Below are 15,688 nucleotides of genomic sequence, written 5' to 3' on the forward strand. Positions count from 1 at the left end.
AAACTTGGTAATGTTCCTTTCATAATACTTAGAAAGCAAAACTGCAAGCTACAAAGTTAGTTGCAGTGTAATATAAGCTGCTGGTGTCAAAGACCTGTTGCAGTTGCATGCATGAGTGGGAGTAGTAAAATGGAGCAACTTATTATAAACACTTTTAACAGCGCTCTAGGGTAAAGCTGTTATGGTCCTATTATGTTTTGGAACTGCTGGAATATAATTTGAATACATAAAATCAACCCACACCTATCAATCAGTAGCCTAGATCAAACACCTCATGAGTATTTGTATCTTTGCTGAAATACATTTACAGTTGCTAGAAGACAGGCATTCAAGTTAAAAAAGCGATACAAGCAACAATGCTACATGAATGAACCCTGATCTATGAAAGTAAATGAGCTCCAAAGTCAGCTCTGCACTTTACAAAGGGATGATGCTGGCTGTAGCACATTACAGTCCTGCTACGTATTCCACAAATCCATCAGCGCTCAGGAATATGAACTAACAGGATTTTTATATCACAAGACAGGCAAAGAATTACACTGTAGAGGAAACATTAATGAATACCTACCATATGTACAAATCATTTTACTAGCTTCTCTGAAGAGAAGAATTCCATTTGGAGATGATACATCAAAATTTAAACGTTGCGATCTAAAAAATAACAGCAAAAATATTCAGATGGTCATCGAAGCAGAAAACTGCAATGGATTCACTCCTAAAACAAAAAAAACATTTGCTGATTACAACGTACAATTATTTGGTAAACTAATTCTAGCTTTCAGTCCAATGACACGCGCTCTAGTTATCTCCATATGTTGCCAAAAAAACAATCCTATGACAAAAGGCAAAACAGTTTTAACCAGAAAAGGTGACCAGACAATACATACACAGCTTTCAGTGACCAGTGAACATCTTGTACTCCTATACAGTTCAGAAGAGTGGTACAAAGGTTCCATAATCTAAGTGGTTAGGCTAACTTTTACTCTGCTTCTGCATCTGTATGGCTTTTAAAAATAAACTAATCCCCACTGGTTATTCTGCTACATAAAATCTATGGCAATCACAAGCCAGTTCTCCGTGTGTAAACTGTAACACACGCTTTTTATGAGCATTCAGACCTGAAGAAGATTGCACCATGTTGTCTTCCCTGACGCACAGATATTACCAAAGCCAACAAGAACCACTTTGTTCCCAATCTGGAAACGTAACAGAGACCTTGCCAAAGTCCCTGTGGCATCTTTCCAACTTGTCTTTGTGATAAAGAAGCCTAACTCCTAGTTCAGGCCTAAAAGTTAACTTCGAATACAGGTCTTAAGCTTCTAAGTAACTTTAGCAAAACTTACCCTTAGTGTTTATTTGGACTGAAAGGGAAAGGAGTCATCCCTGAGTGATGTAAACCAGAGTATCCCCTGGCTGACCTATTTGGTAGTCATCCACTTGTGATCAAACGTGGAGTCCTTGTATCACCCCTATCACAGAGACAGCAGTAGGTATCTTTGCTGCAAGTCCAATTTTTTGTTGTCTGAGTCCCTGTTTGCAGGGTCCTTTGCTGCAAACTCTGGAGTAAATCTGGGTGTTTATAAATGAATAAAACGTGCCTTGTATAAAACATTTGTGTATTTCATATGCACAAAATGATAATGGCTGGCAGAGGCAAAAACCCCAAAATCAGCACATCATCTCAATATCAGAGTGGCATAATGCACAATCTGATACTCTGTAACATATTTTAACCATGTCAAAGTATATTGTATAATGCATTCTAACCTGTAAAAGCTAATGCAGTACACAACTCATGAAAAAACACCATCCCAGATGATGTTTTCTAAAGGGAACAAGGCAGATTTTCTGAATAGCAATAGGTAGAACAACATGAATATGGAAAGTAGCTTGAAGAGCTGTCGTCTGCATAAGATTTATTGTTCCAGTTCCTCTTTGCTTTTGTTTACCATTATTAGAGTTCTGTGTTTATGCTTTAACAATCTCCTTGAAATAAGTTGCAGCACTATTAGAGTATACTGCTTGTGCATTGCATCATGAATAAAAATAGGTTAAACTTTTCCAGCAATTTATTATACTACTACGAGGATAAAAGACATAATTAGCCTACACAAACCGAAGAGGGAGTCACAGCAAGCAAGTCAAAACAAACAAGGAACAGGGAACTCTGCTTTAAGGTTTGTGTAGCCATTCAGGGATTAAGTGCACATCATACACACTAGCGTTTGACTGGGAGCCAGGTCTGAACTTTAAGGCACCAATTTCCTGTCACTAGATTAAACTGAATATTTTTTTCAAATTTCAAATATTTCAACTTTTTTCCTTGTAAGTTTGATTTGCAAGGCAAAATGAGAAATGACGAGAACACATACTTCTTTGCTGAAAACTCTTAATTAATTTGGTCACGAAGATACCCAACACAGAGACTTTAACTACCGATTTTTCATTTAAAAATCTTTTTTTCCTTTGGGCAGTACACTAAGTATTTCCAAGTGTAATGATAATTTCCCAAAATAAATTGTTCTGTTACTTGTAGTAAAACAGGAATTTCATTGTAACTACTGCAATGTCAAGTACTGAAATAACCTCCCAGAATCATTCTAAGGCCTTTTTGAAGATTTTAGATGTGGGAGGAGTTACCTACATGCTGATTATAAATATTGCTGTATTAGATACCATTCTTTCCTATTTTGGCTGGAAGAGTTGAGTTGCAAAAGAAACTATAAAGGGAGTTGTGGTTTTACAGGCACATATGTATGCCGCTTGGCTTAAGGCAAAAACTCAGCCTGCATCAAATCTTGACAGCAGACAATTTTCCAATATTTAATTATAGAGTCAGTATTTATCCCTGGTTAAAGCATACACTTCCACTAACATTGAATATAAAATCACAGTAGTCTCTCATATATATTCCTGTAATTAATCCTTACCAGCTGATTTTGTAACAGCTACCATTTTGGTAAAACAATACAACGACACTGAAAGCTGAGTTGTGCTTGCGAATTTGTATCCAAAATACAAAAGTAGCAGTCAAAGTCAGACATCATGAGGATAAGCAAAGCATAGAAAGATGGAACAGAGAATGCACACCATTGCAGTATTCATCACTTATCTAATTTTCACATGCTTCTTACCTGTTTTGCATGAATTCTGCCATCAGCTTCAAGATAGGGGTTGTACACGCAGGTTCACGGTACCACAGTTCAATAGCTCTTTGCAGAACAGAAATGTATGCAGGGTATCTTCACCAAACTGAGTTAAAGAGTATACTGATAAAATAACATCTTGCAAAACGGCTTCCCCTAAAACTGTACTACACCATTAGATGGGTGGGCCAGGTATAGACCTTGGCAGCTCATTCTGACAGAGGGACGGCCAGAACCTATAAATTTAAGCAAGTCTCTGCTTAGAAGACTGAATGCTTTGGAAACATTAATGGTTAAATGGGAAATAGTTAACATACCAGAGCCGTAATGAAGGAAGAGGAAAGCAGTTAGTATATGTGAAGCTAACCTATAAGTACATTTATAAAATGAGCTTGGGTTTTTAATGAATGGCATAAGCCACAAATGGCAATTTAATTTAAAAACACCAGAAATTTACACATTAGCAAATCCTGGGCCCCAAATTTCAGTGCCACCTCATACATATTATATTTGCTATATAAACGGTTGGGAACAATTTGATTGTATGAAGTTGTTTCCGGAGCATTCAAGAAGAGAATTCAGCCAAACTGCGTGGGGGAGACCAGCAAAGTTAGATTTCTAAGAACTCTTTCAGGAGAGCTGTTTGCTCATCAGCACCCAGGAGGTATCTGTTCTTTTAAAGCAGGATTTAAAAGAATGCAATAGAGAAAAAAATAAGTTTAGCAGACTCTGCAATGTAAATTAAAAAAAAAAAAAATCTTACGAGTTACTGACTGTATCAAAATATTTCATGCAACTATTTGATACAAAGCTGACCCCTGGTTTTCCCAACGTGCTGAAAAAAGAGTTTATTTGGATAAGAATGCAGACTGGTAAACGGAATTGAGGTAGCACAGCCTGACTGGCAAAGAATTAAACTTTTTTTTTATATTGAACCAAGAGATTTTAACTACACAATTTACTATTAAAATATCATCTAGCTAATCTGGTCAATGGCTTTGTTTAATAATAAACTTATTTTTCATGTTTAACTTTGTTTCATGTCATGTAATTCTGCTTTATTTAACCACACGGGAAATAGTGACTATTCTTAGGAAAACGCTATTGCCTATTCAGACAATAAAGGCAACTATTGTGAATCTTACAAAGTAGAATACAGGCCAAGCACTCAACATGAGGTTGTGAAATAAAAGTCTGAAATACATGAAGGTTTACACGCTTCTAGGATACGTAGACACAGTCATGTCTCAGTTCGCTATAGCTCTTCTGGTGGAGGCTAAAGCCGTCAGACATAGCACTACTGATGAATGACAGCGCTGTGTAGACAGATGGAAGGCATTCTGGCTACTGCTGTCTGTCTGAGGCATCTAAAGACTTGTGCACTTTTGCTGCCAGCTGCTTGAGGCACTGCAGACAAACTATATATAGCGGAAGAGGCTGACGTGTGAAATATACTTTCAAACCTTGTTTCTCTCTCCTTTATGGAGTTCTTTACATTTTAAATCAGACAAACTTAGAGTTAAACATACCATGGAGTTACCGGTAATGAACTGGGATTTAAATTCAAATCCTACTTGCCTACAATATCCTCAAAAGGCACAGATGATCCATGCCATCTCATACCTTTAGAAATTCACTACTGCCAGTTCCATTTTTTCTGAGGTGGACTTCCAATCCAGCTCACGCTCAGCAGAGGATGGACAAGATACTCAAAATGCAGCAGATGACATGTAAGGTACAGAACGGAACTGTGCTGTTAATTCTCCTAAGTCACACCTCTTCCTTAGCCTTCCTAGTAGCCTTATGTACACAAAAGGGAGATGGTGCAATGCTGCAAAGCCCCACTGTGGAATTTTGTGGGGTGGAAAGCAATCGCCTTTTCAGATTTCATGGCAAAGAGAGTAACTTGACAGCCAAACTCTACAACCAAAATGTAAGTCAGCAGTATATCCAATATGATTACCTATCTTGATTCAAAAACTTAAGCATCGAGTCCATGTTCATTGACAAGGAAAGACTTGAGACACTATAGTCAAATTTTATAAAAGCTAGGGTCAACAGAAAGGCTTCGGCAATTTATTATTTTTTTAATAAATCCAATAAAGTGGAATAAATTGGTTTTAAACAGAACATTATTTTTAAGTGTTTTTAACCACAAGCTTCAAGGAATCTGGCTAATTAATGAACGTAACCTGACCAGTTAGTTCAAGCTCAAAGGAATTCAAACTGCAAAAAACAATACTGAGGTTTGAATCAATGCAACTGGCAATAACAGCTATTACAAACAGATTACCAATCAGGTAGCCTTGTCTCATAAGAAAATGTGTTGTCGTCTTCTCTTGTGATGAGGAAACTTCAATCCCTACAGCTGTTTGTTGGGCTCTTTCAAGTTTGTACCTAATCCTGAATCCTTAAAACATATAAACTTAAAAATTTAATTCTTCAAAAATAGACTCATTTTTGAACAAGCCATCTTATTGCTGCACATGGTTTTATTTTGTTAAGAACTATGATACAAATTTGGATAAAAATGTATGGTAGTTTGGTGAAAAGACTGTTTTGCTTGTTCTAGTGATCCACATCTGAAGCAGCACACGATCAGGCATCTGAATATCGAGGTCAGCCGGAACTTTTAAATGACCACTAGATAAAACATCTCAATGGCAGATCAGATTTCATGCACTCATGCATATACATCGTGTGCTATCTAGCTGACTGCAACTCTGAGTCAACCTAATAATTTAATTCTTGCAACCCATTTTCTTATTGCAACCTTCTTTTACAGACAACAAAAATCATTAAATACTGAGAATCAACTGGGAGGAACACAGGAAAAATTGCCTATGGGTTACCACCTACCTGTAAGAAACACTAAATGAAAGTAACAAAAAAATGGATATTACCCTGAACTCACAATTGAATCTCCATGGACGTATCTGACCGTGAGACCAAGGACCTTAGACTACAGACTGATATTAGTATGGAAGAAAACAGATTAAACATTCAACATCTTATCCAGGCAGTCTTGAAGTAAATAGCAGAATGAAATACACAAGAAGAATCATCACTGTTAAGAAAAACAGGCTTTGGTTCTACTCAGATTGCTATACAGGCTTTTTCAGGCCACACCTGCATGTTCAGGACTGACCTACAAATTACAGAGACCACATGTTATGAATACCAAAGGCAAATAAACTTTCCAAAGCTGTGGTGCTGGAATCGTCATTGACAGCTTGACATATCAATATTTCAGGAAGAATAAATGACTTTCATATCCAGGGTTTTGGGTTTTTTGTTTTGTTTGTTTGTTTGCGTGACCTTTTTCTTCCTCTTTCATTACCGGATACTTTGGGAAGACGCTATACTTAACACCTGAAGCTGCTTAAAATATTTGGAAATATTTTAATGACGTCTTTTGAGAGATCACCTAATACAACTTTAAAATAATTTTACTATTATTATAAGTATTTGCTCTTCATCCCTTGCCAGAGGAACACTATAAATCTTGTCTCAGCTGAATGAACACCATTTATCATATTCATTTTCTTGTCAATACAATTATGAAAAGCCTTTGGCCTTTTTCCAAGGAGCCTGATTTGCTAGAGAAACTCAATTAGTATAAGCAAGCCTGCTACAAAACAGCCCTATTTGGCAATCTAGCACAGCTTCAGCATACCTGACGATACACCTCTAAACCATGATCCTAATAACTCAATCATAATGGTAAAATACAAGATACAACGGTGTCCCCTGTGCCTCCCCCCGCTCCCCTCCCCAGACCAAAAGGACTTAAAAGAAATTATTTCTGCTCATTTTTGCCATCTACTGGACAAAACTTGAAACCTAAACATTACGATCAGAAAAAAAGAGAAGAATCTCTCAGGTGAGAGATTACCAAGTGTAATTTGTTTTGTTACGGACAGGGCTTAGACCCAAAATATTCCCTGCAATCACTTGAAAAGTTTATCAATACATTCTTCTTTACAGTGACTATTTCTGATAGTCTTCAATACAGAATAAACATCATCTCATGGTATATTAAAAGCTTAGCCTTTTATCCTTTGCCTCTTTGTATCGTTTATTTATTGAACAAATGCAAGTAAATCAGAATTATTTTGGCTAGTATTCTGTATTTGCCATTTTCAATATTGAAATACTAGGGCTTCAAACATAACAGAATAAAATCTGTTTGAAAAACAGCTTTTCCTTGCTATTAAAACCATTTTCTGATGATATATTTGAAACTACAAAAGAAATACGTTAATCAAAGGATATTTAAACTTTATATGATAAAATTGGCATCTGACCCTCCCTTCTCCTCCCATTTACCTTTCTGTCTTTATATAGAGTAAATAAGAGTTGCGATAATAGCAGCTTATTCTGCTATAACGCTTTGGATCAATACCTGGATGAAGCTGGACTCAGCCAAATGAGGTGAAATCCACTGAACAGAAGCATGCACTTATCCTTTACAGCCAAAGGTGATGAGGACAAAAAAATTTTGAACCGGTGCAAGGGAAAAGAAACTGAGAAGGCCTGAGCTTTGAATTCCACACAAAGCTGCATTTCAATCTATTTTTATTGTTAATACAGAATAATGAAATCCAAAAGTTGGAAGCTGTTTTTATTTATTTGAAATAAACTTAACTCATATACTGGAAGGAATACCTTAATTAAAAAAAAAAATTCAGGAAAGGGTCCTGAGGATTACATATCCTGGATCCTTGTATAAAAAAAAAAAAAAAAACAAACCACAAACCACCTCCATGGATGAATCCATTTCTTTCAAATGGAGAGGAGGTAAGTCTCTGTTATCCCTCCTCCTACATCTGGAGATTTGCAGTTCTGCACGCAAAAGCATGATACTCATGCTGTACCAGGAAAAACAAAGTAAAAAGAATTGGAAATGGAAGCAGCACTGATCTGCCTTTACACATCTTCCTGATTTTATTATTAAGTTTTAGGGTAACGCAAGCACAAACAGTACTAACGAAGTTAAATGTACCCAATGGTGCCCACCAGAAAATGACATGCTAATTCACAGTCTGGCTTCAGTAGTTTTGTTTTTGTTTTGGGTTTTTTTTTTTCCCTCCAGTCCTCTAAAACTGAAATTAAGGGATGCTTTCCACTGATTTTAAGAGAAATAAAGATTATACTGCTTTATGTTTTGGACTTACTTTCTGCAAGCTGAGCCTGCACATAGACAGAATCACTGCAGGCTTGCGAAGGTCTTAAATAGGGCTTATCTGAATGGTCATCAGGATCCTACTACCCACCACACAAGGACGTCTATCAGATCATACCACGCTCTGCTGTACAGCCTTTTAGTCCTTAAAGGCTCATTTCCTAGTTGCAATTCTATATTGATGCATTCCTCTTTCTTAACCAGGAAGATTATTAGTGAGCAGTAGGTTTTCATTATTTACTTAAAATAAAAATATTTTTAAAAGCTTGATTTCTAGTAAAGCATGTAACTGTACTTGAATGTTGTTTATTCTGTCCATAACATAAACAAATACCTAATTAACTTTCATAGCTTTGTAAGATCTTTGTAAATTATAAACCAAATATTTTCATAGTTACTTCACTATGTATTTCAGCAGTTTGTTACTAATATGACTGTGTGCCTGAAGAGAGAATTACAGCTACTGTATTTATAAAAAACCAAAACATTTCTCTATAGTATTAAGAAAATGCCCATGAGTATTATTGTATTTGTTGGCATAAAAATGTATACAATATTTAAAACAAATAGAGTTCCATTATTGTTACTTATTGAAGAAAACTACAGTCTAAAGATTTTGATTTTGTTTTCAGATGTCCGTTTTCTTTTGGATCAAGAAGACTGCAGGTGTTGCGATATTAATAGAGTTGACATAAATAGAAAGTAACTGACTAAATTAAAGACATGATTCATACCAGAGAGAGAAATCTCCCCAGATAGCACTTGTATAGTATTTTTTAAGCACTTTTGATGTTAAGCCAAATGTAGGTACATTGTGTTTGAGTTAAAGACACAGGGTTTTTTTTTTTTATGAAAACATTATGGATTTTATAAAGGGAAGAAAACCACTTGGATATGTTTTCTAGATTGGTAGTGTGACACAACAAAAAAGTGACCTCTCTGTGGTCCTTCCCAGTTAACTGCATGGTTGCCATTGTGCTGTAATTTTAGCTGATTACACATTAGTTCATTTAGCTTTGTTTCCTCTTCCCCACTGTGCCATACTATTAAACTAATGCAAGGGGCCTGGTATCCCTCTGTGCACAGAGCTGGTATTGTCATAGTGTAATAAGGATACATCCAGTCAAACAGCATGGTGTAGCTGGTCTTTGTGTTTAGTGCAAAGGCAATCCCTCGAAGATCCCTTGCCAGCCCGATCAACATACGCTGTCAGTGGGAAAGAGACACAGTAATTGATTTTCACGTTAGCACAGAGCAGATGGAGTAATAATCAGCCAATAATGACCACATATCTGATTTTGATTCATTAGTTTAAATGTCTCGCTCAAATCTTTTTTTACAAAAAACACAAAGATTCTTTTAACAAACAAGATTTCCACAAGTTTTATAGTGATAACACTAGCAAAATGCTTAGGAAATGCTTTTGATTATTCAATATGCTATCCTAATGAATAATGCAAATTAAAACGTAATATATGAATACTGTGTATTAAAGTTTAAAAGTGCTTCCTGTATTAATATATTTAAAGTAACAATAACAATAAAACGTTAATTTAAGCTTGTAATATTTTGAATGAGGTGTAAGACTAACCGATAATCATAACAAGCTACAATTAAGGTTGCACTGAGATTCTCATTGTACTGTTATTTTAACATATCTTTTCATTTTCTTTATAAAAAGCAATTTTTCAAGTTAGGTTTCTTCAAAAAGTGACTTTTTTGTTTACAGAAGACCATGCAAATCTCTATCTGTATTAACATTAGTTCTGACATGAATTTTTTTTCCCCTTTAATGACTGAAGTGTGGCTTCAGAATCCTTCCAGCACAAATGCAGACAAGATTTTATGCACAGATAATTAGCCCCTACTAAAGGGATGTTTTCAGGATAATTAATAGACATCAATAAGAAGCAGTAGTGAATGAAAAATATTTTAACAATATAAACAAACTTTTCAATTTACTTAGACATAAATATTCTTTTTTGATAATTAAGTAGTTTTAATAAATTTTATCCATGTGTGGCAGGTGGGGTTTGTACTTTTTGTTTTTTCATAATAAAAGACCAGAGTACTGCAGAGTCTGGTAAAAAACCAAAAAAAATCATAGAAGCATGGCAAAAAAACCAGTAAGGAGTTCTCTCTTTAAAACCAGAGTTTTCAATAATGTACTACTTGGTGCTAACACTGTAATATTTATAGTGGTGAGAAATACAAAAGGTAAGATTCACATATTAATTTTAATTGATCACATAAAGAGCAAATTATGGCCGATGCCTTGTTAAACTGCTAAATGTAATCTTACACAAGGGCTAATTTCTACTTTTTGTATACAGACCTATTAGTCCAACTGACTTGGATGGCACACACATAGATTTATCCAAAGATAAATTGAGTTCTCTACAAAACACTGGTGAGGTTGCTAGGAGTATTTGAATATTTGCATTTCCTTTCTGTTGTGCATTGAAATGGCCTGAACTTGCAAGATGCTGAGAGGTCTCAACTCTCATTAACTTTAATGGGACTCTGAAATCACTAGAGAGGAAGTGTTCAATACTGAGAACATGCAATATAAAATTGTAACTTTATATTCATCTGTGTTTTCATACTTTGTGTGCTGTTTCGTCCACACAGAAAGTAACTGTCTAGCAGACATGGTGGCCAAAATGTAAAGAAATAGAAGAACTCAGCAGCAACACTTTATACTTCTTTCTGAAGGGATACAGAGATGCAAAACTATATACATGGAAGTGGAAATCTTCCAGATTGATTTTGCTTCTTTTGCCCATTCTAGCCACAAAAAAGGAGACAAGCAAGACTGCACAAAGGAAAGGCTGGAGCAGGGAAGAAGGGGAGCTACAGCCCCTGGCAAGACATGAACTTGCCTTTGTTTGAGGATGCGCTCAGAGAGAAAGAGCTCACCATCTTACTGTGGTCTCTAGAACACGGATTAGAAAACGACAACCAGCCAAACCCATATTCCTCTAACATGCTTATTCTGTCTTTATAAAAACAACTGGTTGTAAGAAAACACTCTTTTGCAACTATATTTAAGAAATAGTTTGGTTGTGAGACTTTAAAAACTATTAATAAAAGTAGAAGTCCAACTTTCTTTACACTGTGGTCCCAGATTTCTGGGAACCTACACAAACACCAGGCAATTTCAGACACCATTTGACCTTCTAAAGAAAGGAGAACAACTACTACATAAACTACATTTCTTGGTTTTCTATTCTTTAAATTCAGGTATTGTTATTAAAAAGCCCATACCATTAACCACACTATTCTTAATAAATGACTTCAATCTACAAGGCACCATAATATTCTTGTCCTGTAAAATCCCAGCAAACTCAGTGGTTTACATATTATCCATCAGAACTCAACTTTATAAAATAACACTGCCTACAGTTGGCAATGTCCGAACTGCCTATATAATAGCCTACATAATCCTGAGATAAATCCTGATCCACTTAAGTCACTGGTAAAAATATCTTTAAACTCTAATAGGAGCAAAAATCACCCTAGATTCCATGCTTGCTTAAGTCACATTTAGTAAGACATGCCCCCCCCAAACACCACGACAGTCTAGTTTTATCATTATGAATTTTCAAATAGCACTTATATGCACAACATTTATTAATGACAAATAACGTTATACACTTATACATCTGCTTTTTGTCTGTCATCCTGTGGGATTTGAAGTGCCTTGCAAACTTAACAGAGTAATCTGAAGACTACATGAAGCTACTGCTTCGTTCACAACTGAACACCAGCCATTTCTGGGGCAAAGTGACAGTTAATAACACCACCAGCAACTGCAAATGAGTAAGATGAGAAGTGAAGAACAGTAAATACAAGAAACGTGGCAAGAGGAGCTTGTCAGTAGTATGTGGGTTTATACATCGCTTTTCTTGCTAATGAAATAATTTTGTTCAAATTTCGGTTTTGAAATATTCTTCCCTGAATATCAGCGATAGGTTTACTTAAGATTAATTAAAACAAGGCAATTTTAAAAATAAATTCAAGTATTTTGTTTCAAAGTCCCGAAGAAGATTTTTCAATGGATTTTTCAAAGGAAAGGAGCTGAAGATTTAAATATTCACAGAAAAAAACGCTATGACTTGCCAACATGTGCCAAGTGTCTGACTAATGCAATTTAAAACAGACGAGACTACTCACGTCACCCACCCCCAAAACAGGGCTTGTAATGGAAAGTCTGACAGACCCTTAACTATAGTGGCACTACTGGGTGCAGCTATAATATTACCCTCATAATTCTACTATATAATAACAACAAAGGAAAAAAAAGGTGAAGGGTCATTGCGCTTTGTCTTTAGAATTAAGATGGCTGTCTTCATCCTTACAGCATACTCTTAATTCTGGAGACACGTCTTAATAACCTCTAAATAGTTCCAACAAAAGAGCCGTGTCAGAGGAATGAGCAGGCCCCAAGGTGTTTCAACTGGAGTGTTTTCATCTGCCTTTATTGCTCTATCCCTCTCCAGAATTAAGGCAATAACCTGTGATAAATTATTCAGGAACTGCTACAGGGATCAAAGCAAAATCATTCTGTTAAAGTGCTGTTTGCAACATTTGGCACTTAGTGTGAAAACTTTTAATGTGTGCAAGCTGAAAATCAAGGATTTTAAATAATTTAACAGCATGGAGTTTCTACAAACCAGCTAAAGATAGCATGTTGCTATTTAACTGCTTTCTCCTCAGATCCTTTTTTTCATGCGTTTCTAGCAAATCTGATGATGTCACAACTATAAACAAAGTGCTACTGAGATTCCAGCTACCCAGTCGATATATTACTTAACTGGATTGTCAAGAGAAACCTTGAAATTCTTAGGAGAAAATTAGCCACTGTTCTAATGCTGGACATTTTTCCTATTAATATAAAAATGTGGAGAAGGAAGTAGCCAAAAAAAAAAAAGGAAAGCAAAGCACATAATTACTTAAGCCATCTTATTTGATCTCCCTGGAAAAGAAACCTAAACATGTGTTTTGTATGCAGATTTAATGATTACAAATGTATTTAAAAAAGAAAGAGCTCCCTTGTTTGTTGTGACTGTTTTTCAATAGCGTATTTCAGAAATATTAAAAAAACTAAAAAAACCCTAGCCACTAGAAAGTCCTAGTAAAAACCACAAATTAAATGAATTTGGCAGTCCTGGACCATTTTCATAGTGATATTTTAACAGTGTCATCTCCCCGTGGATCAGAATACTAAGCATTTTATTGAAGAACTGAACTGTTTTTGTTTTCAGTACTTGCAAAATGAAGTACCTGAAAGCACTTTTGCATGTATTATTTATTCATCATGATAGAAAAATAGCTTTAACCTAATAAATTACTTTTAAGAGAATTTAGAGCAAAAGTTTTGTTTACGATAAAGCAACAGATTTAGTTCTTTATCAGTAGCTTAAAGCACCAAGTTTTCTTTATACAAATTAGACAGATGGTGCTTACAGTAGAATTTACTAAAGGTCTGTCACAACAAATGCAGCCAAGCTGCATATTTAATCACTGCAGAACCTTGTCTACCTGCAGCTGCCAACTGCTAATCCAATTTCCCTGATAAATGTGGCAAGAGACACGATCAGCAATAAAGAGCATCTAACTCCATTTTCCTGCAGGGCGTCTTTTGATGAACATTTAGGACGGAAGCACGGAGTGCACTGTGTGGCCCTGGCTTGTGGCAGCTGCATGCATTTTGAAGACACAGTTCTCAGGTTACTCACTTAATTCTGCCACTATCATTATGTTGCTATTGATCTCAGTAGCTCTTGTCTACACAGCATTACTCTAGATGAAGCTGAATCAGGCAGTTATCATGCATCAAACTTGCTCAAAAGCCTGGAGATTTCCCCTTAATTACTTGTGATTTTATTTGCAAATACCGTTAAAGTGTAATCAAGCAGTCACTTTCCAGGGTCGTTAAGAACTTGCTAGTTTAGGAATATATCACTGGCACTCCATTAAAATTTCTCTACTAAGATGGTTTCAAGCAAACCAGACAGGACAATGGCAAAATAATTTTAATAAACTGAATCCTCACATGAGATAAATGGTTTCCTACAGAAAGGGTAATGCTATCAAATGACCTCTTTGTTCTAATTTTTAGGATTTATAACTTGAAAATATAAGAGATGAATCTGAGATAGATGAACTGTGTCTATTTAATAAATGAAAAGTTATTAAAGTCAAATACATAAAGGAGCAACAAATGAGGAAACTAGAATTAAGTAATAGTTGAAATAACCTTAAGTACTATTTTTTAAAAAAATACTAGCTTAATTCAAGTGATTATTGAGAGCTGTGCATCTTCTGGTAATGTCAGAGATGCACTGCAGACAAATTACTTACTAAATATTTCTAGCATATTTGTTTATTTTCTCATGAAAGGAAGTGGATAAATATGATGATGTAGTATTTAAGCTTCCATCATATTTTAAAATAGAAAATTAAAAATTACTGTTAGGGTTTCTTCAGAATTGCCCTTTGTAGCTGAAACGAGCACTCCAATGTGCATTGTTAACTATTTATGCAGTGACGGTAGAAGGGGATCTCTTTAATGCAATAGTGCTCTAATATATTATCATTCCTGATGATGCAGCTTGTATCTAGCAAGTCTTTTTCTTCCCTAAAATATACTGTTGTTTTGACACAAACAGCTTGCTACACTTACGGATTTTACTAATAAAACATAATGTTGTGTTAGATATTATGACTGTTGCCACAGCTGAACTGACTTGTCAAATCAATCCTAATATGGCTCCCACAGGCACATAAAAACCTTATTTAGCTATCAGTTATCCTAATCACTTTGTTCAGTTTAAGGGTGCAATACTTCAAGACCAGTTCCTATTTATACATATATGCCCAGCCATTTAATAAAGTCTTGATTTATATAATAAATTCTTGTTTGAAAAAATACTTTAAAGCAGCAATGTTTTATCAAGTGTGTTACAACATGTCTCCTCATACCCCCAAATAAATATGTTAATATACACAAACAGGATACTTGCATGGCAAAGAGGAATATTACATATGAAACAGATAAGCTACCACTGAAGACAAATTCGTCCCTTCGATGGGGATGAATGGGGATCAAATGGGGTCACTTGATCTGCAAAGCACTGAAAAATCCCAAGACCTTTATAAAATCTTTGTACAAAGTTTATTTAGGATAGTCATTCGTAGCCTTTGTATCTCTACTGTCTATATTCCTAATTATATGTATGTATTCAGGTATAAATATACATATAAGTATACAGGTATATACATGCCAAGAGAGACAGACAGAAGAGATGACAAGTTTGTTGCTAAATGCTTGCCCCACTATTAGTTTTTCCCA

At 35.4% G+C, this 15,688-nt stretch overlaps 1 protein-coding gene across 1 annotated transcript in view; it reads right to left on the bottom strand.

Moving 5' to 3' along the window:
- RANBP17 (RAN binding protein 17) overlaps positions 1 to 15,688 on the bottom strand; it is a 167,854-nt gene that overhangs the window by 43,356 nt on the left and 108,810 nt on the right. Inside the window, exons 21-23 of the mRNA XM_009330034.1 lie at positions 9,449 to 9,537; positions 3,135 to 3,242; positions 569 to 651 (exon numbers count right to left, since the gene is read on the bottom strand). Coding sequence (XP_009328309.1) covers positions 569 to 651; positions 3,135 to 3,242; positions 9,449 to 9,537 — 280 coding nt within the window. The remainder of the gene's footprint in view (positions 1 to 568; positions 652 to 3,134; positions 3,243 to 9,448; positions 9,538 to 15,688) is intronic.

This window comes from Pygoscelis adeliae, unplaced genomic scaffold (genome assembly GCF_000699105.1).
Source record: "Pygoscelis adeliae isolate BGI_AS28 unplaced genomic scaffold, ASM69910v1 Scaffold248, whole genome shotgun sequence".
NCBI lineage: Eukaryota > Metazoa > Chordata > Aves > Sphenisciformes > Spheniscidae > Pygoscelis > Pygoscelis adeliae.